The sequence below is a fragment of the Myodes glareolus genome, chromosome 9 (assembly GCF_982192425.1).
Source record: "Myodes glareolus chromosome 9, mMyoGla1.1, whole genome shotgun sequence".
In the NCBI taxonomy this organism is placed as follows: domain Eukaryota; kingdom Metazoa; phylum Chordata; class Mammalia; order Rodentia; family Cricetidae; genus Myodes; species Myodes glareolus.
The window spans coordinates 90518205-90541233 of record NC_142034.1 but is presented as its reverse complement, the minus strand read 5'-3'; the positions used below and the strand labels follow the sequence as shown (position 1 = coordinate 90541233).

At 37.0% G+C, this 23029-nt stretch overlaps 1 protein-coding gene across 3 annotated transcripts in view; it reads right to left on the bottom strand.

Moving 5' to 3' along the window:
* Positions 1-23029, bottom strand: part of Ranbp17 (RAN binding protein 17) — a 328128-nt gene that overhangs the window by 238104 nt on the left and 66995 nt on the right. For all 3 annotated transcript variants that reach the window (XM_085694844.2, XM_085694845.2, XM_085694846.2), the window contains 2 exons: positions 17929-18034; positions 6458-6593 (listed from right to left, as the gene is read on the bottom strand). In XM_085694844.2, coding sequence (XP_085550970.1) covers positions 6458-6593; positions 17929-18034 — 242 coding nt within the window. The remainder of the gene's footprint in view (positions 1-6457; positions 6594-17928; positions 18035-23029) is intronic.

The window sequence follows — 23029 nt, the reverse complement described above, 5'->3', positions numbered from 1 at the left end:
CCCTGGCCAAAAGTGGCATCACATTTAAGAGAAGTCTAAATAGAAGCCATCATGGTCTTGTTCTTCATCTTATAAAGTGTTGGATTCTTTTGCCTGATTTTATTTTTTTAAAAAAATTACTATTTTTTTCCACATTCATATAGGAATGTGAGCTTTTCAAGACTGTTCTTCCTCAAAGTAGCTTTGATAGTTCACTGTTTAGTACAGTTCATTACGGGGCCATCTGACTGTTCTTTGTAGTCTGCCTTTGATTCCTAACACAGTCTCAGGAGTCGCTGTCACGTGAGTCACCTTCAGAAATCTGTCTCGTTAAAGAACTGGGACACGTCACCCAAGCGTTTTCATTCATCTGTGATCAGCTGTTCACAGTCCTCCAGAATAAACTCATTTCCTTAAGGTCAGCAGTGACGGCAACTATTTCACTCTTCATTTCAGAGCTCTGAGGCCCCTCCTTTCTCTCTTCCTCTTGCCAAACCACCTGAAAGTTTGTTGGTCCTAAAAACTGCTGCTGCTACTACTATTTGGGGCTTTGAATATTTTACTCTTGTTTTAAAATATACATTTCATTCTTTTCTTTATTTGTCTTGATTAGTTCCTTTCTTCTTTCAATTTAATTTCTTCTAGCTTTTCCTAATGTGATAGGGCAGCAGATCTGTGATCTTTCTTTTCTTTCCGAGATACTGGAACTTAGCCCACGTATCCTTAGGTTCCCTACAATCAGGATTACAAACTTTCACCACAACATCCAGCTCTTTTCTTTTTATTTCTTTCTTTTACTTATTTCATTTATTTACTCATTCATTCATTCATTCATTCATTTATAGAGACAGGACCTCACTATGTAGCCATGGCTGATCTGGAACTTGCTAAGTAGATCAGGCTTATCTGGAAATCATAGTTATCTGCTTGGTTCTGTCTGGCTCTGCCTCCCAATTACTGGGATTAAAGGTGTGCTCCAAAATCTAGAGCTCTGGCTTTTTAATGTAGGTACTTACAGCTATAAACTAGTTTTCATTACCATTTTAATTGTATTTTATACATTTTGTTATGTTGCATTTTCATTTGAATTCATCAGAAAGTATTTTTTCGATATTTCTTTAATGGCTGAACCACAGCGGGCCTTGAGTTTGAGCCTCAGCAACATACATAAACAAACAAATTCCTTTGTGCTTGGTGAACATTCTTTGTTTATTTTAGTCACTTCAAATGTATAATGTTTTTTCTTCTTTTTTGTTTTGGTTGTTTGTTTGTCTTTTGGGTTTTTTTTTTTTTTTTGAGATAGGGTTTTGCTGTAGCTTTGGAGCCTGTCCTGGAAATAGCTCTTGTAGACCAGACTAGCCCTGAACTCACAGAGTTCTGCACATCTCTGTCTCCCGAGTGCTGGGATTAAAGGCGTGAGCCACCACGGCCCAACACATTTTTTCTTTTTTAAATGGCATAGTATATCATGTGGGTACTTCAGAAGAATGTCTATTCTGGTATGTAGGAATAGAATAGTCTAGAGATGTCTTCTGGCACAGTTTTACTGGTATTCAAGTGAGCTATTTTGTTCTATTACTGAATGTGCTATTATGTCCTTGATGCTGGATTTTCCAGTAGTTAGAAATATATAAAAGAAAGTTCATTGCTTATATTCTACTTGAACACATACACAGATATGCTATAATTATTATACTTTCCTGTACCCTCTTTCAATTAAAAGTTTACTGAAGGACTGGGGAAACAGTTCATTCAGTCAAGTGTTTGCCTCACAGACACAAAGGACCTGACTTTGATCCCCAGAAACCACAGAAAAAAGGTGTGCATTTATATGTAATCCTAGCACTGGGGAGGTGGTGCCAGGGTGATACCTGGGCCTAGTCAGCGAGCCCATCTAACCTAGTGAGTGAGTTCCAGGCTAAGTGATAGACTTTGTATCCAAAAGCAAGGTGGTAGCAAATGAGGAATGATTCCTGAGGTGGATCTCTGGCTTCCACAAGATTGCATATACACATGGATGTACGCCTGTACACACACACCACCACCTGCAGCAGCAGCAGCAACAACAAAAACAACAAAATTTACTAAAGAAAGAGACCATTCTAATGTCCTTCATATACTTGGCCTTAATACACAGTGGGTATGTATTTGTAGCTACTTCATATTGATTATAAATAGGCAAGGAAAAAGAACAGCAATATTACCAGCAGAAAATATGTCATAGAGTTGAATAAATTGTCCAAAGAGGTTGTAAAGTGGACAAGGTTCGACCCCTGGAGAAATTCATCCTTGTAAATAGTGAGAACTACTAAAGAAATTTAAGCATAGGGGAAATTGCATTTCCCAGAGACTGGCAAACTATATAGCCTGCAAGAGGAATGATGAAATATACCTAACTTATTGCGAGAGGCAAATAAATTGTCATAACACTTATGAAGACAACTGCACAACCTAATAAAGCTAGAGACATATGCATTCTACAATCTAGAATTACTTCCATTATTTTTTAAACTCGTATATAAGCAAGAAGAGAGAAGAACAAGGATATTTACTACAGGATGTTTTACAGAATTGAAAAGCTAGAAACGGTGCACATTATCAACAGGAATAAATGATTATATAATGTCACAATAATGCACTGTATTACCATTCAAGTACAATAAATAAATCTGAATGCTCGTGGATAAATCTCAAAAAGAGACTTATCAAAGCAGGCAAGTTACTAAAGATCCCAATGGCAGACTACTTTCATATAAAGTTAATCACATTGTATTTTTATACAAATACACAGAAATGTGAACAAAGAATAGACTCATGAATGACAATAAAACAAAATTGATGAGAGCTGTTACTTTTGAGCAAAATGTGATTAAAAATAACAATGAAAATAGCAACAGGGTCATCAATGTTTACTTTAAAATATAGAAGTATGAATCCAAGGAAACAAAGCATTGAGACTGAACCAAGATGGGTAACAGGCATGGGGTAGTTCACCACATTTCCCTCTCATTTTCTATGAAGATTATAAAGTAGCAGTGTGGATAATGAACATAGTGGGGTAGGGGGACAGAAACAAGGAGTGTAATTTAAAAAAAAAATCCTTTAAAATCAGTAAGAAGCAATGGCAATGCAGATGAAAGAAAAGAGGCAGGAGAAAAGCAGAAAATAAACCAGTAAAATCAGGAGGCAGAGCAAATACAAGAAGAACAATGGAAACATCCTGGGCTCAGTCTAATTCTTCCTAAATATTAGAAAGACAAAGAGAGCTTTACAACGGAGTTCCTGTATGAGAGAGCCTGTTTAGTGTCCCAGCGAGACAGCACAGCACAGACTAGACAAAGTCGATGGCAGCACAGGCTTTGGCTAAAGCATCCCATCAAATATGGATTCCAAACACAAAAACATAGTTATTCAAACATCCAAAGTCTCAGTTTCAATATTTATAAAAAAACGGTTAATAAAAAACTATTTCCATAGTGGCTTTATGAGAATCAACTAGATAACCCTTGTTAGGTTCTGAGCAAAGAACCTAAGAGGAACTAACTGTTCAATAAGTGACCAGCTTGATTTACAGCTTCTTTTTCACTCAGAAGACACTGTTACCTTTGTTGATACCAAAATTGTAACCTGAACATACTAGACTTGAGTTATAGCCCATATTCTGTAAAATTCTACAAAAGGAACATATTTTAGTAGAAAGTATGTAAGTTATATGCCAAGACCATAGGGGTTCTGGTAATAATTAAGGCAGAAATAGAACTAATCCAAATTACAGTTTATATTTTGCTAGCAAGTATATAATACTAAATACATAACATAATAACATAATGCTAAAATAGGAGACAGATATAAACAAAATTGCAATTAGGGCACTAAGAAGGTAATGTAAGCCTAAGATATCTGCTGTGACAGATAGGGACTTCTTAAAGACAAGGCACTATCTATCTACTTACTTTTCTGAGACAGGGTCTCAGTGGACCTGGAGCTGCTTGCCCATTTTGATTTGAATGCCTGGCCAGCAAGCCCCCAAGAACTACCTGTCTCTGCTTAGAAGCTTCCTACATTTTTAGGGTGACAAGCATATGCTGTCATACTCAGTTTCTACAGAGGTGCTGAGGATCAAAAATCAGGTCATTATGCTTGCTCATCAAAAAATTTTACCTTTGAGCTATTTCCCCAGCTCTGTTCTAGAAATTTCTGATCTATGATTGGTTGAATTCAGCTGCAAAAGTCAGGAAAATCAAGGGCTGGTCAAACACAGCACTTATCAAATGTCACAAGCTCTACTGCATTAGCAGCACAAGTCTTCCTGGTCTGTTAGCATAACAGTGCAAACAATTTTGAAAAGAAGCATAAGCCATAAACTGAGAACTTCACCAAGACCCATCAGCGGCAAGTCAGGCAAATTGAAACACGGAAGTTCGGCCTCACTTTGGTATTAGTCAAGAGGAATTTACTGGTTTGGGTCTAAAACTGTCTCTCTAAGGCTTCCATATGGGGGTTTGATTGACAGCTTATAGTCTTTTGAGAGGTGATAGGATCATAAAGACTTCTAACTTTACAATGGATTGATACAATTATTAATTCATAGTTGAATACACTATTAGAGGTTCAGGCCTGGTTGGAAGAAGTTGCTTTGAAAGTGGGGATTCTCTGAAAGGAACAGCTTACACTGGACTTTTCTTAAGATGAGTCTACTAGGCTCCCTTGATGCCACAATGCTCCTCACAACAGATCCAAAAAAAGGGCTCAGTGCACAAAATCTGAAACCTCTGCAACTACGAGCCCAAATATTCTTGAAGCTGTTTTCATTGGAAAGTGCCTTACACAAATACCTTGAATTAAAATCATCATAGGATTAAATGCTTCTGATAAAGAGATTAAAATGCAGGTACCAAAAATACTAAATTAAACGAAAAGAAGCAGTGCTTCCTTTTATCAGTCAGATGACATGTGAACAAAGTTAATCCATCACTCATGCTTTTCATGAGGATATTACATTAAAAGCTTACGTATATGTGTTTGTATGTGTAAGTTTTATATCTCAAGCAAACACTTTGAAGAAAACTCAAATCTCATCTATCTAAAACAATTAGTTTCATTTACAATTTCCCCTAAGCATTTAAAAGAGAACCATTGGAAAGCTTCTCCTCTCCACACTATGATTCCAAAGAAACACGACCCTGGTAATAGTGTGATTACTATCCACTGTTCCAAAACCAAACTAAAAATTCTTTGGGGACAGTATATGAGACAATTACCAAAATTTGCTTTACATTTGATCTTAAAGCAGTACACCTAAGCTTAAGATACATTTTGTCTTAGTGACTACTTTAAACAGTTACTCTTTTGTTCTTCCTATGTCATTTGATGATAGTTGAATTCCAAAATAATATCTAAATGTAAATAAAATGCCATATATATTCAAGCAAGAAAACATCAAATTGTATCACTTCCTTAAAAGGTAAAAAAATTTTACCTGAAATGCTAACATAAAGAATCATCAGCTAGTCTTTCTTTCCTGCCCTCTCTCCTCCCCACCTTTCTACCCTACCCCCATTCAGTATCATGGATTGAAGCCAGAGCCCTATGCAAAGCCAAGTGCTTTACCCCTATAGTATGTTCCTAACCCCATGAAACAGTCTTAGAGGAAAACTATGTTTTACAACAAACAAATATTTTGTTGTATTTGCATATAATCAGATCTTTCCTGATATTTTAAATCTTCTTTAGATCACATACAATGTGTACAACAAATGTTGTAGCAATTTCAGCATGTTTTTAGGAAAGATTGAAAAGGGAAAAAGTCAAAACACATTTAACACAAATGTAATGTTGCTTTCAATGCACAGTTGGTTGAACTGTGGATGCAGAATCTATAAATATAGGACATGTATACTCCTAAGTATTCCCTCAGGACTCAAATAAATACCCTCAATAATTTTTATTATGTTTCTAAATCAATTTATTTAAAACTTTCTGATGCTAACCTTTCAATTATCATATTAGAAGTCTCCCAACATTATGGTGATTTAACTGCTGTCTATTTAGTATACATATAAACTCTCCTAGTCCACAGGATTTAACATGTAAAAATGCCAAGGAATGACTGGAATGCATAGGAAATCACTTAAATGTTAGACCCCTCCCAAACCTCAGAACTATTAAAACAGCAAATCTTGTTTCTAATCTTTAAATATAAAAGACATTATCTATTAAGGTGTTTTTTTAATCCAAAGTATTTCATGACTATCCACATAAAAATATTTATTATTCCTTTAGAGAAAATAATAAATGTATAAAAAATTAAATTTTCATGTGTTTCAATACCAGCTCCACAGATGGATTTAACTGACAATTACACGTCTGTGGCTGAGAGTCACAGGATGTATCTGTCACTCAACTCCCACCTGCTATGTGTATCCACCCACATTCATCCCCAATAACACGCTAAAGCTTTCTGATAGTAAAAACCTACCTTTGAGGTTCTTTGAAGCTGATCACCAACATATGTTTTACGAAACTGATCCAAAAACCAGAGAATCGCAAGCTCAATTTTTTCATTGGCGTGGCGAGGCAATCTGGTATCCATTAAAGATATAAGCTGAAAAACGCTTTCCATGAAGAAAAAAAAAAGCTTTAATACAAATTCTTAAAGAAACAATACTGAGATATTTATTACAAACATATAATCAATCACTCTAAAAAGTGAGAAAATATAAAAGCATGTCCAGAAAATGTTTCTTAAACCGCCTGAAATCCTGCCTCTATAAGACACAACTGGTCTAGAGCCTCCAAGTCTTTATGTATGAATATGAAACTCCTATAGGCAAGTATATAATCCACTAAAGGTTACATGTAGATGTATGACATATATATATATATATATACACACACACACAGACATAAAAGTAAACATTCTTGTGTCTTTAGTAAAAGCATATTAAATGTATTCTTATATTTACTTTGTATTCCTAAACATGTCAAAATAATGACTTAATTCTTTAAAACTGAGAATCATATCTATGAAGTTACATTCAATACTCTATTGATGAACCATTAAAATTTTACCTAAAACATGAAAATATTGATAAAAACTTTTTAAGAAAATCAAGCTGTGTGAGCAAAAGATACAGTGCTAGAGTTTGAACCTAGGTCTCTGCACACACTAGACAAACATTCCACAATCTATAGTCCCCCTTTTTGCTTTGCATTTTGAAGCAGTCTCACTAAGCTGCCCAAGTTGGTTTGAATTCACTCTGTTGCCTAAGCAGGCCTCCACCTTATGACCTTCCTCAGTAGCTAGGATTATAGAACTGTATTACCAGGCCCACTCCAACCATTTTCAATATCAAATTATTAATAACTATTACTAATTATTACAAAAATGATAATTTTCATTATTATTTTAAATATTATTATCAGCTAATTTCAAGTGAAAGGAAGATTAGGGCAAATTTTTTAACTCTTACTTCTCTATAATATAATATATAATCCTCAGAATGAAAACATCCTTGAACACTATATATATTTTATGAAAATTTCCTGGTGGAAGATTTTAAGTACCTTGCATTAACAACAATACATTATATCAGTGAGGGGAGGGGTAGTACTTGGTTTGGCATGGTTGTGGCAGGTTCCATTGTATAGCCTAAACTGGCTTTATACTTATAGCATTCCTACCTCAGCCTCCCCAGTGCAAGTACTATAGATGTTCACCACCAAGTCCAGCCTAGTAAAGTATATGAATATTTATTTTTACAAGATGAAATGATTGAGGCCTTGCCTAGCCCTGATCCATGTTGTTCATTCTATGTAGGCAATGCACTCGACTACATAAAAATTTATTTTATACATATACACCTACACAAAGATACATGTAATATTCATCCCCAGGTTCAACTTACTGTCCTACACCTATATTATATTTTAAATTAATTTTAGCAAAAAGTATGGAAGAACTTAAGTAAGTTCAAATAACTTCATTAAGAAAGTCACCTCACTAAATAATTTTTAGTGCTTTGTTTTATTGAGATAGTGTCTCACTCTGTAGCCCTGGCTGGCCTGGAACTCACTATACAGAATGGTCTGGAACTTACAGATCTATTTGTCTCTGCCTCTTGAGTGCAGATTAAAGGTATATACTATCACACCAGGCATTCATTAAAAAACTTAAATCCAAGTTGTTCCAAGAAATGGATTCTAGAAAATTGTTATGGATTCCCTTGGGAACCCAAATTAATAAATATCCATCAAACCAATACGAACTATGTTAAATATAAAAATGAGAAAGATACAGACCCACCCTACAGAAATTCACAAATAATAATAATGAATGCCAAGTTGTATAATATAAGAAATGCTATAAAGAATTAACAAGAATTCCTATTATCCTGGAATATAACAGTGTAAGGAGAAAATATAAAAAGAGGGCATAAACATTTAGAAAGAGAACAAAAAATTGCACATTTAAGTATTTTTAAGTGGAGGCTGAAAAGATGGCTCAGTAGTTAAAAACACTAACTTCTCTTCCAGAGGAGCCAGGTTCCATTTCTAGAAACCACGTGGCAGCAACTGCCTATAAGTTCAGTTCAAGGAGAGTCAGTCACCTTTTGGTCTCCAAAGGCACCACACATGTATGAAGACAAAACACCCATAAACAAAATAAAAGTTCTAGAATTTTTAAAAAGTGTTCTATATAGGTATGCAAGAATCAGAGGCAAGAGACAAAAGTAGTAAGAAAGGCAGGAAGTCAGGCATGGTGGTGCAAACCTTTAGGCCCAGCCTTCGGGAGGCTGAGGCAGGCAAATCTTTGTGAGTCTAGAGTTATGTAGAGAAATCCTGTCTCCAAAAACAAAAAAGAAAGAAGGAAAAAGAAAAAGAGAGAAAGAGGCAGGCAAGCAAGCACATATATGTCAAATCAGGTTAGGGAGAGCCAGATAAATCATGTTGATAACAATAACAAAAATCCATGAAAAGAATCCAAAGCATGAAATGCAACAGAGGTTACCTTTATTCTGAGGAGAGAACTGTCAGCAGGAAGGTGTAAAAGTGCAGAGCAATAAAGCCTTTAGTGTCGAGAACTACAGTCCAAGGAAGCATTATCAGCGGCAATCCTGCCAATAATTGCAAATGGGCAAATGGATAGCCACCAGTGATGGCCTGCTACTAATATAAAACTTTTCAGAAAACTAGGAGAGAAGACCTTCACTCTACCCAATCACCTCTGTGACCCTCTGTGAGGGAGAAAATGACAAAGCTAAGAGGAATACAGAAAAGGCAGAAATGTTTTCACTAACAGATGCTAAACCTAGAGCAGACAGACTGCCAAAGAGGAACTGGACAACGTGTCACTTTGGGGAACGCAACTGCCTTTGTGCTCCAAATGCTAGTGCACATCTTATCCTTATGCCCCAAACTACCTCAATCTGAGGAAACCGCTTTTGTGTGGCCAGGTGGACACAACTACAGTCACTGTGGAAGACTAAAGAAGACCCTCAGGAAGACACTGTTGAGTTCTCAGGGAAGCCAGATGCTCCAAAAGCTCTGGACAGACATGAAGGCCTACTCCTGCTAATCACTGAATGAGTGGTCACTCTGACGTCTACCATCTGGCTCTACTGAAGCTGAGTGTGCTGTGTTCTGGAAGATACTCTGAACAGAGAAGCAGCAGGAAGACCAGATGGACCCCAACATCACAGGCTCATAAAAGGCAAAAGTGGTTATGGAGACCGCTCATCAGGAGCACCAGATCATGCCAATGACACAGAGGCTGCTGTGGCTCCAAGAACGACACAGAGCAGATGTACAACAAAGAGATATAAAAACCTCAAACAACTGGAGTTTAGGTCAAATAGAGAGTTTGGAAGAAATGTGACAGGAACAAAAAGAAATTTTGTAGTGCACAGCAGTATGGATTTTAGCAAACCTCTGCTGTGGGACAATGGTCTGTACCCAGTCACTTCTATTTTAATAAAACGCTGAATGGCCAGCAGCCAGGCAGGAAGTATAGGTGGGGTGACCAGGCAGGAAGTAGAGGTGCGACAACAAGAACAGGAAAATTTCGGGAAGAGGAAAGAGTCAGTCTGCAGTCATCACCCAGACGCAAAGAAAGCAAGATGAGAATGCCTCACCGAAAAAGGTACCAAATCATGTGGCAAACAGACAAGAATAATGGGCTAATACAAGATGTAAGAAAGAGTTAATAAGAAGTCTGAGCTAATAGGTCAATCAGTTTATGACTAATGTAGACCTCTGGGTGTTTCTTTGGGACTGAACGGCTGCAGGACCCAGACGGACAGAAATCTCTGTCAACAAACCTCTGATACATGAGAACAAGAAACATGGATGGGGCACAGAGATATGGGAGATGCTGCAGAAGTGTCATTCACCCTAGAATCTACCACTACGATGCCAGATGGAATGAATGTCCATGTTGCTGCAAAGGAAGGAAACAGGGCAGCAGGAGTTCCTCCTGCCTGGAATATGCAAGAGCAATTTGCTACAAACATTGCCAATAATAAAACTGTAGTGATTAGTTCCCCAAAGCCTTCAGGAGGGATCTTTTGGAACTAGCAGAATTCTCCTGCTCTAGGAAGTATGCTGGAAGCAAAGAGAAGAGTCAAACATAACAATTCAGTCTCTGGGTCCACTGTTAGAATGACCTGGGGGAAGAAGGACTCCTACAGTATTAAATGGATTTAAGGAGGCTTTACTTCTGAAAGATCCACGAAGGCATATTTTCATCAAAACTGTAAAAGCATCATTCATCAATCATGGTCTTAGAATGTCATAGAGCCAAAGCCCAGGAACAATTGATTATAGTATCAATGTTTTATTAGACTGACAAATGTTTAAAACATTGCAAATTTAAATTTGTAATCTCTCTATGTCTCTACTTTTATTACTTGGATCTTGGTTGTTTATTGTTTGTTTTTATTGTTTTTTAATGTATTATTTCGTCATTGCTACTCTTTGAAGAAAACATTTGGTACTGAAAAAATAAAAAAGAAGCTGAGAAACCATAACAAAACAGGTTCAGTTCATCGTATTACTCTTGATCGTTTTTGTCCATCATATTTTGTTTTCTTATCCTTACACTCCTCAACACCAGAGACACACAACACACACCACAAAACTTAAACATCAAATGACCCAAATCTATTCTTCCATTCACTTTCAGATAAAAATTTAAGAAATATCTATGAGGTCGCAGCAAGTGCATATACAATTATGCTAAATTCCAGACTAACATTACCCCTTCATTTCTTAAGGAAGACATTTTCTGTTACAGACTATTATTTTAGTATACCTTTTAAATGTCTTGTGTTAACATGCATTCTTTTTTTTTTTTTGGTTAAGGACAACTTAGAATGACCTTTTAGGTCTATGTCACCTTTCCCAACTTTACATGATAGGCTTCTACAATTTTAGGAACAGGGCTGCTACATACTAACTGTACCTCTTACCCTTTTCTACCTTGTACAGCTTCATAGTGCATTTGTTATTTGGGTACTGTCATAGTTAGGGTTTCTATTGCTGTGAAGAGCACCTTGACAGCAGCAACTCTTATAAAGGAAAACATTTAATTGGGTGGCTTACAGTTTCAAAGGTTCAGTCAATTACCATCATGTCAGGACATGGTGGTATGCAGGCAGACATGGTGCTGGAGAAGGAGTCCTACATCATGATCCAAAGGCAACAGGAAGTGAATTGAGACACTGGGTATATCTTGAGCATAGGAAACCTCAAAGCCCACCCCAAGAGTGACACACTTCTTCCAACAAAGCAACACCTACTCCAAAAAAGCCACAGTTAATAAAAGTGCTGCTCCCTATGAGCTTATGGGGACGAATTACATTCAGACTACAACAGGCACAGGTACTATGTTTTATTTGTCCTTGATAGTTTAAATTTGGAGGGTTTTTCTCTGAGAAATGGAGCAGTTATGCAGCATCAACCTGATTAAAACATATCTTAAACCTTAGGAAAATACTAATTCCTGAACATAAACAGAAGAATGAAATAATCAGGTCTGGATTTTCGAATGGCTGTTTGGCTGCAGAGAGGAAGCAAACAGTTCATTCTAAAGGCAATAACACTGGTCCAGGTAAAAGATAAAAGCACCAAAAACAGAGTAACTACAAAGCGGCTCAGACAGCACTTGAGGATGTGGACGTTGGAAAATAAAATGAAGGGAATGATAAGATTGACACAGGCTTGGGCAACTGAGTGGTCAGAGATTAGACATATGAAGACTTAGAGCTAAAGAAGGCAGAAGACAGAAATTTAATTCTAGTCATTGAATTGCAGATACATACAGGGTGAAGCATTCTCAATAAACAATTTAGTAGATCCTTGAAAGTTGGAAGACAAGAATTGCCGAAACGAGAAACTGTGGGCAACATTGAGAAGGCATCACAGCTGGCACTGCTGTGATCAAGCTACAAATGTACACGGTATCTTTTATCAGTGAGTTAGAGACAATCCTACACTCTCTTGGGTTGCCAAGCAGAGGAACAAAAAATATATCAATGAACAAAAGTGTTAACACTTACTCCTTCCATTATTTTAGTATAACGCACAACCATGTATAAGAACTACAACAAAAGCTAAAATAGGATATGGTCTATTTGGATAGGGTGGTCAGAGAGGAAGAGAAGATATCCAAATTCCTACAATATAGAGACAATGGTGATCCACTTCCAATTACAGGAACTTCTGCATATGTAACTGTTATTTCACAATCGTACATAAGATGACTATTTAAAGTTTAGAATCCCAATATTCTAAAGCACATACAAGATCAATGTTGTTTACAAGCAAGATGCAAATTTTACCATGTACCTGTCATGGGCCATGAGAAGCAGGTGGTAATTAGTGTTCAGATGTCACCCCATCAGAGACAAGGTCCACTGGACCATCAACTCTAAAAGCTATTTCTCACTTTTGCTTAAGCAGCTTGGTGTCTCCCATATCTACATTGCAGTATGCAATCACATGTTATGTGTATATGTAATATCATGATTGCATCTCAATCTTATGGGCACATGTATCCGTGGGTGGTCAAGTAGAAGACTTTTCATTTAGCTATATAGTTCTGATATACAGAATATTTACTGGGACATGCTTTATAACTGGATCTATTTGTCGCACAAGGACTGTGGACATTTAAAAACTTGCCTTCTTCTTTTGCTTACTTGATGAGAACTCCAATGAGAGAATCTAATCATGTAGCCAGAAACCTTGGTTCCCACGGTCCTATCTCCATTCTGTTCCCTGAGATACATTAGGAGTCACCTCCCTGCAACTATTTTGGCAGGACATGTACTCAGGAAAGCAGTCTTTCATACAGACCACATTTGGGACCTTCAAAGATAAAAGGATGTCCGAGCCCAGAGAATTGCCTTTGTTTTGCATGTGTATGTAAGCTGAAAACTTTACTAACTGAGGAGAACAGCAGGAGAAGAATAAACAAACTGATGCAGAAAAGTACATAGTGGAGAGTTCATCTTGCCCTCAGATCTTTCTAAGTTCCTTCACTTGCTGTGAACCTTCTTCTGAATCCTGAGGGGACACTGAGGCTGGCACTCAGAGGTCCCTGATACATACCCACTTTGAATATGCATTGCCTGGCTTGCACACCCATCGACCTCACTTGGCTTCTGATATCCTCTACTTGTCTTGACGTTCCAGGAGGGAGTCACATAATTCCTAAAGCTACAACTCCACACCAGGGAAACAAAAGTCAAGATTCATTGTATCTTCAGGCAACTCAACAGGTCAGATCAACAGAAAGCTCTAACTTCTCCACCTCCCCTTTAAGCACACTAAAGGAGGGGAAGGGAGTTAAAGACCCCAGGCATAGAGTTCAACCAATAAGAAGCAGGGCACAGAAAGAAGACAACAGACAAGTTGCTTGCCCTTAATAAGCCTTCCCGCAGTAGTGAGGAAGAGCGGCTGAATGTACAAGTTGCTCAGTAGTACACTACGGTGCATGCTGGTTCTCATATTTACAGCAGTGTTGTTCTGCAGGCATTGAGAACACTGGAAATACATGGGCAGCTCCCATCAGCCTCTGGTCACATTCTGTCAACACATTAACTTTTTGTTCTGTCTACTTCTACTCAAAGACATAGTACTTAATGTACATCATTAATTTGTTAGCACAGAACTCCCAGGAACAAGACTGTGTCTGTTCCCATGTTTTCTCCGAGACTCATGACAGACTTCTTGTGTAGAAACACTGAACAGTACTTCAGCACTATAGTCGGGCCATGGTGAGCAGAGGAAAAAAGAACAAACGCACGACAAATGTGGCAGAGGAGCCCGCGAAGGCTTGTGGGTTTATACTGTGGGCAGGGAAACCAGAAAGCAGGAAGCTGTCTTTTAAACTCAGCTGAGAAACTGAGCAACAAGAAGTCAGGACTTTTTGCTGTTTTTGTTTTTACCCTTATGTACATCTGCATATTGGACCAAAAGCTCCATGAGAACTGATTTGATGTTCATAAACAAATTTATCATAAAGATGAGTCGCAAAAAACAGCAACCAGAGCAGTAAGAGTTGACAAGTATCATCTCTTATTTTCTCCTATCCTCACTTCTCTGAAAAATATAATTTATCACAATATTCTTATAAAATATCAGCTCATGAGTTCCACTTAATCCAATTTTCTAGGGAATGTAGGTTAGTAAAAAGATAAATTCTATTTAAAGTTAAATAGTTTCATTGTTTAAATAAAAAATGGATTTTCTTCTAATTAGCAGATAGATATCTGTTCTATGTCCTATGACATATTACTTTTCTAGAAATAGTGCCAGTATTGCTTAATAATGAAAACTTTAAAATATCAAACAAACAACAGCAGAAGCACCTCATTTCCACTTTATAAAATATGCAGTATTACTTAAAAGATGATACAGGCTTTATTTATGTACTTAAAAATTATAAGAGCATTTTACAAAGACCCTAAACAGTTGATATTCACATTTCAAGCAACTAAAATTGCTACAAGAAATAGTAAGTCTTGGTAAAAGTAAATGTATTTTTATATATTCAAGCTTTATCTTTTCTTAAAAAAAAATTATCTTGCTGGGTGGTAGTGGCTCACGCCTTTAATCCCAGCACTCAGGTGGCAGGTGGATCTCTGTGTGGTTGAGGCCAGCCTGGTTTACCAAGTGAGGTCCAGCACAGGCTCCAAAACTACACAGAAAAACCCTGTCTCAAGAAATCAAACTATGTATCTTAATTAAAATATAATTAGAGGTTCAATCTTATTAAAAAGATGGTACAAAGGATGAAAGGATATGAAATGAAAACAATTCTATTCACAATTACAACACATTTGTCAAAACCTTAAGAACATATTTAAGGCTAATGAGATGGCTCAGTCGGGTAAGAGTGGATGGTATGCAAGCAAGAGGACTTGAGTTCAAATCCCCAAGCAAAGACACAAAAGCCATGTATGGCCACATATGCTTGTTAACTCCCAAAATTGCAGGGCAAAGCTAGACAGATCCCAGAAGCTTGTGGGTCAGCTAGCATAATCAAACCGTGAGTCTTAGGTTCAATGACAGACTGTGTCAAAAATAAGGTGGAATATAGCAGAAGACTCCCAACCACCTCCTCTGGTCTGACAGGCACGCACACACATTTGCCCATTGTGGTGGTTTGAAAGAAAAAGGGAATGGCAATATTAAGAGGTGTGGCTTTGTAGTTGGAGTAGGTGTGGCCTTGTTGGAGAAGTGTGTCACTGTAGAGATGGGGCTTTGAGGTCTCATATATGCTCAAGATACTGGCTAGTATTTCAGACAACTGCAAGATGTAGGACACTTAGCTCCTTCTCCAACACCATGTCTGCCTGCACACTGCCATGTTCCACCATGATGGAAATAACTAACCTGTGAAACTGTAAGTGAGCCACCCCAATTAAATGCTTTCCTTTATAAGAGTCGTTGCAGTCATGGTGTCTCTTCACAGCCCCAGAAATCCTAACTAAGACACCCACACATTACTCCCATCCTCTCTCTTTCTCTCTCTCTCTCTCTCTCTCTCTCTCTCTCTCTCTCTCTCTCTCTCTCTCTCTCATACACACACTGAGAAAGAGAAGAGAGAGAGAATCTATTTAAAAATAATGCAACAACTAAATATTATTTTTAAGGATTTTACCGGAGTAATAAATAGTATTGGAACAACAGACTAATTCTGGATCAAGGGAAACATGAAAGACCTAAGAAAAGACATAAGAATTCTGTATGAGTGGCATTCCAAGCCATTAAAATATGGAGGTGGCCTTGGTTAATAGTTTGAATAGTAAAATATTAAGAACTTTAATATAAACTGATTTATTATAAGTAAGTTTAAAAAGAAAATCACAAAAAAGTAAGGTAGGGACCAATGAGATGGCTTAGCAGCAAAGAGCTTGTTGTGCAAGTGAGAAGACTAGAGTTGGAATCCCCAGAACCCATAAAAAAACGTGAGCAGGTATAGTGGTCAGCTGTAATCCTCACACTCAGGAGGTAGGAAATGGTGATCCCTGTGGCAAACTGGCTGGCCAGATGAACTAAAATCAATGACAGATCTGACTGCAGTAAGTAATCGGAGAGTGACAGAAGACCCCTAATGTCTTTTGGGCCTCCACATGTACACATCTGTACCGTAGCCACAAACATCTGCCTCTACTCACAGGAATGAGCATACACACATACATATACTACACATGCAAAAAAGAAAGATATATGATACATATAAATACCAATAATAAAAAATAAAATCATAAAAATTAGAATTAAAAAGAATGCTAAATGCTTACAGAATCAAACATACAAATTAACCTAAGGTATTTGTTATACTAGCCTATAAACTATAATAATCTTTGAGAAATGGTGACGTCGACAGGCTCTGGGTTTGGAAGATAAATTGGTATATATGAGTATCTAAGTATTTCAGATTTCAGGGCTTTTAGATTTTAGAAGATTTTCTAGTTGGGTTGGAATTTAGTTTCATATTTTAAAGCACTGTGAATTTTAGGCTTTCAGATTACGGATGCTGACAAATACAACTCTTCCAGAGGCCAATTGGTAATACTTACTATGAGTCCTTAAACTGTTATAGACACTTTGATGATCTAGTCAGCTTTAAGAAATTAAGTCTAATGAAATTCTTTCAAGCTATAAAAACCAATCTTTGCTTGGAGGCAATTTATAATAAAGAAAAATTGAAAATCAACATAAAATTTGAAAATCAACTTTAAATCCATAGTATATTTCAGGTTACTTAACTTTTAAATTAAATGTCCACAAATTGTGTTTTATTTAAACAGGTATGTGTTTGTAATCCATCAATATTTACCAGACATTGTTCTAAGCATTAGAAAGTTAACTCATCTGAGCCTTAAACAGCCATAGATTAGATACTGTTTTCATTTCTCTTGTTACAAAACTATGCTGGAGCATTTTCTGCTTTTAAAACAGTTGCAAACACACAAGCAGAGTATACACACCCCACACATTCACACTACCCAAAGGCTCTTTACAATAGCACTCTAAACATTTGCATGGTCTTTATTTTCATTGGAATTTTAAGTCTTCAACCAAAACAAAACGAAACAAAAATTGAGTGATTGTGCAGAAAATATGATATTTGATCAAGAAAGATCTGTGGAAAACCAAGTTGTTGACATTATTCACAAGAATGTCCCTCAATTTAGAAGTGTTGAGAGTCATCCAATAGCTTATTACGGCTCTGATCACTAGCACTAGGGGGTAAAAATCAAGTAAATTTGAATCTATTTGTTGAAGAATCAAATAATCTCTGTGTGCTGGTTGGTTTTTTTTTTTTGTGAAAAAGGGAACTAATACCCAAAGACCAAGGGTATCACTTTATATCAGGCCATATAAAGCTAATTCAAAGTCTAAATTTCTTAACTATAGTAAATAACTATTACTCACCGGCAGGACAATTCTCCATCCATAGCATCGTGCTCATCTGTACTGGTGTATGTTAATCTCCCCCCTACAACTGTGCCAACTAAGTATATCAGCCATGCAAGACGTCCTTACAAGAAAGAAAAAAGATGAGAAGTATCAATTATAAAGAAGTTTATTTTTCAGAAAATCCTAAATGAGCAAAATCATACTCTTCTAAACAAATAATTAACTATTATAAAGTTGGTTTTCAACAGACAGTAGAACACTGGGCTTTGATGTTTATCAAAGCACTGATATTAGCAGGTCTTCCAGCAAGAAAAAAAAAAGTGTATGTATGAATCCCAGTTCTGCCAATCTGTTTCAATTTATGAGTTACTTACCTCTTTAAGTCTTAAGGTTTTCATTTGCAAATGGGGAAAAGTAAGATGTGATTAAAGTTAAATTTAACATATTTGGTCATGGTGATACACACCTTTAATCCCAGCAGTAGGTAGGCAAAGGCAGGTAGATCTCTGAGTTGAGGCCAGCCTGGTCTACTTAGTGATTTCCAACAGAGTTACAGAATAGAGACTCAGTCCCAAAAACCAAATAACAAAAATAAATAAATAAATGTATTGTGCATGGCCAGTCCTGTTATCCAGTAAAAAAGCACAATTATGTGGTCACAGTAGAGGTAATCCAGCCCTGAGGAAAAGTGGGGTGCTAGAGCAGGACAGCAGGATCTCCATGAATTCCAGGCTAGCTTGGGCTCAACAATGACATTCTGTCTCCTTTCCGGCCCCCAAAAGAGTATTCTTGTGGGCTGGGTATGATAGTATACATACTAATGACAAACTTGGAAGTGTCAGGTATAAGGATGGCAAGTTTGAAGTTAGGTTACACTTCACAGTGGACTTCTTGGCCACTCAGGTACATATCAAGTCTACACACAACAAATCCTCTTATCACCACTGTTCTGAATGGTCAATTTTATGATGGTGTCTGTCTACCCATTTTCATTTTGAAACTACTTTGCTTATAAAATACAGATAATAATGAACTGTCTCTCTTAAGATTTTTTCATATTTTAAAATCCAGATTTTTTTCTATGCATTTCACTGATTATTGAGTTACCTTAATGTCTAAAAATATCAAAGATTATGCTGCTTTACATAATGGAACAAAGAGCTAGGGAATTAACTTAGTAAAGTATCTGTTTCATAAGCACCTCAGTTTGGTCTTCAGAACCCACATCAAATAAGCTGGGTGTGGTGGCACCCACTGATAAGCCCAGCATCAGGAACCAGAGATAAGCGGACTACTGGGGCTCCCTGGCAAGCCAGCAGTCTAGCCTGCATGGTAACGCTGGCGGCTAGTTGTGAGATCCTGACTCAAAAGAGCAAACAGCAGAGAGGAGCAACATCTGAGGTTGGATTATGGTTCCACATAAATATACATATGTGCATGTACATAAATGAACACACACACACACACACACACACAAACACACACACACATACACTCATCCACCAAAGTGGAAATATCTATAGTTTTCACAAGTTTTACTTTAAAGAAGCCAAAGTTAGTAACTTTAGGAATGGAATTACTGGCTAGATGCGCTTTAAGGAATATTATGTTAGGCCTCTGGATTTATCAATACAAGTACTAAGATCTCTAAAAACTTTTGAGATCTGTAAGAATATTTAACAACATAAAAATGTCATTTCACAAAGAAATTGTGTGTCATTTTTGAAAACTGATTTTTTAAAAATAAGCAAACTATTTCACCCAAAATTAATTATATTTCTTTTATTAAATAATGGTGGCTAGGGTGATGGCTCAGTGGTTAAGGCACCCACACAGTGGCTCACAATTGCCTATAACTCTAGTTCCAGAAGATACAATGCCCACTTCTGATTTCTGTAGGCACAAGACATGCATCTGGTGCAAATACAAGCATGCAGGCAAAGTACTCATACACACAAAAGAAAGCAAATCTTTAAAAAATAAAACAGTCATGTGGCCTTTGTATTTATTTAAATATGATGTAGTTAAGAAAATGTTTGTGCTTGTTAAAGGACTTGGGAAGAACAAACACATTTTCAACAGTGCTTTTCCTGCAGATATTAGCATTCATGATTATACTGCAGCAATCAACAAACCATTCCCTTTGGAGAGCAGGGGATACTCAACCTGCTTCATACAAACACCCTATAAATAAGAAATACATTTTGGCAAATACACACTCTTTTGTCTATCACAAAAACTTGAACAAATCAGAAACTGCCAATGTTGTGGCCTATCCATCAACAACATGAACCAGTTAAAGCTGAATAACTAATGTGATCAAGAAACACATCACAAAACAGACAAGTACCACAGCATGTATTAAGAAAGATACCAGCACAAAGCCCATGTAAGAAGCCAAACTCATGTTTCTGCTTCAAAAGTGTTTCCAGCTCAACAACAAAGTCTAGACAACATATAATCTCCCCTGGTAAGCATGCTAACATTTATTGTGGCTTTTTATACTAAGTCTGTTGAATCTTGCAACTTGAGTATGGAGTAAATATTCATAATACTCATTTTTACTTCTAGAATATTCTCTTAATCATAAAAGTACTCATCCTTACCCCTTACATCAATTTTGTTTGTTTTTTTGAGACAGGATGATGTACTTTTATACTTTCCTATAGGTTATTTCTCCTTATTCTAAAAACTAGACCCTTGCTCACTGACAGTTTTTCCAACAATATTTTTATCACAATAGTTGCCAATTTCAATACTGATAAAGACAAATCCTATAACCATGACAATACTGTGTTCTCCCAGGGACCACCTAATCCATGGATTTATTATACTTTCAGGTCTGCTGAAATAAAAACTCATATACCAAACAACTCAGGCTTAAAAGCAAACAAACAGGGTTGCGCAATCAACACTACAAAATTTAAGTGTTTTCCTACTAACAAAATTAAATCTCACAATGATTAAGTGTGCTAAAATTAAACTTGATAAAGATAGGTGTGGTGGTGGCGTTTCCTCTCTGAAGGAACAAGCATGCCACTGTTTGGAGAAGTCGCATTTTAAGGACAAACTCCTTCAGTTTCTGGGCGTTGGGATATTTTCGTCTCATGGCTATTACAGAACACTGTGATGGACACTGTGTACACACCTAGGAGAAACTACTACTGTGTCACTGGGAGCCACTCCGGTGCTAAGGAGCCTTCACACTGTTTTCATCACTCTCCCTTTGGCAAACCTGCTAATGAAGTATGAAATCCTATGCTCACAAATGTCATTACTAACACCTGTAATTGTCTTCTTTCTTTACATTTACCCTAGTGGTTGTGAGATGGTGTCTTAATGTTACCTTGAAATTCTTTCCCTCATGACTAATGGTTTTTAGCATATTTTCATGTGTTTACTGGCTACTTTTATGCCTTCTATAGAGAAAAGTCTATTGAAATCCTTTAGCTATTTAAGATTTGTCACTATTGAGTTGTAAAAGTTCTTAATTGCATTGTCTTTAGGTTTTATTTTCACCTTCTTGATGATGTTCTTCAGTGAAAAATCTTTACTTCTGATATACTCCAACTACCTACTGTTGTTATTGTTTGTTTGAAGATGTTTGCTAAGAAAGATATGCCTAACCCATTTATACCTACATATTCTCCTGAGACTTTCCTGACTCTTATGTTTAGGTCCAAGAATTATAGCATAAAAAGCAGACTGATGAGAAAGATGAACACAGGCAACTCGAGCCCTGGCTATCAGCTAACTACAATGACTCAAAGAGCCCATTATCTCAGAAAATTGAGATAATAAAGCAATTGTTAATTGATAAATCAAGAGGCTTTGGTAACAATTATGTAGAACACAGTCCCCCCGCTTCACAGCCTTCTATTTTAGCACATAAGGACTTCTAACATGGTCCATCTCTGCCAACTCCAGCAGACTGTAAACTGCACGAGAACAGGTCCTTTTGTCTGCTCAGTTCTCTAATCAACTTCACAGTCTAAATCATGGCCTGGCATGTTTTATTGGTTTAACATTGCAATTTATTGAACACTGAAACACACACTCACCAAAAATAAATATAAACTGTAATTATACTTCTTAAGTTGCACATTCTACACAAGATGTGCTACAACTAACTCTTATTTATAGATTCCCTGACTCTTCCCCTTCCCCCACTCCTAGACAGGATGTCTTTGTGTATCCCTGACTGTCCTGAAACTGACTCTGTGGACCAGGCTGGCCTTGAACTCAGAGATCCTCTGCCCAGTGAATTCCCTGATTTTTTAAATTTACCTTTTTGTTAAAACTTATTTGTAACTCTAAATTGGTACTCACATAATTCACATAGATTGTAGAACATTAAAGGTTGTCTGGTGTACACGATTTCAGCTCTAACCAGCATTCTGTTAGTCTCTTTAGTCTCTTTTTTTCTATTGCCCCCCCCCACCATTTTTACACCATTAGTGATTTCAATCCTTGAGATAGCCCAGGTGTTATACGAAATGCTATGTTGTGTTCCTGAATGGGGTGGGGTGGGGTATTATGTCCTAAAGTGTTCTAAAATGTCCTGTAAGGCACTTGGTAACCATTTGGGAAGGATAAGGAAGAAGGTCACTTGGGGAGGGCGCCTCCAGCCATCCCCAATACTCTCTTTTCTGTTTATGAAAGGGAATATGAGCTCTCAGCTGCCATTCCACCACCATGCCTGCTGTCGTGCTATGGCCACAATGGTGAGGAACTGTAAGATCCAATTAAATGCTTCCTTCTCTAAGCTGCCTTGGTCATGGATTTTTTTTTTCATGACAACAGAAAAGTAACTAAGACATGTACCTTCTATGTAACATGCTATGTGCTAGATAAGCTGTGTGCAGGTATGAGTCAATAGTGCTGTTGGGTCTGCGTTCAATGTTAATGAATCAACAATATATTTTTTTTTTAAAAAAAGAGCCCTTATTAAGACTTATACATGAAAAATGGTTATATGTTTGATGGAAATGCTACAGCCCAATAGGAACAATAGAAACAATGATCTGATATTTGTCAATATGGTGTTCTGATTATATAGACCATTATCACCAAATAACAAGAATCAGCTGTATCTCTTAGAATCCCAGCAATCATG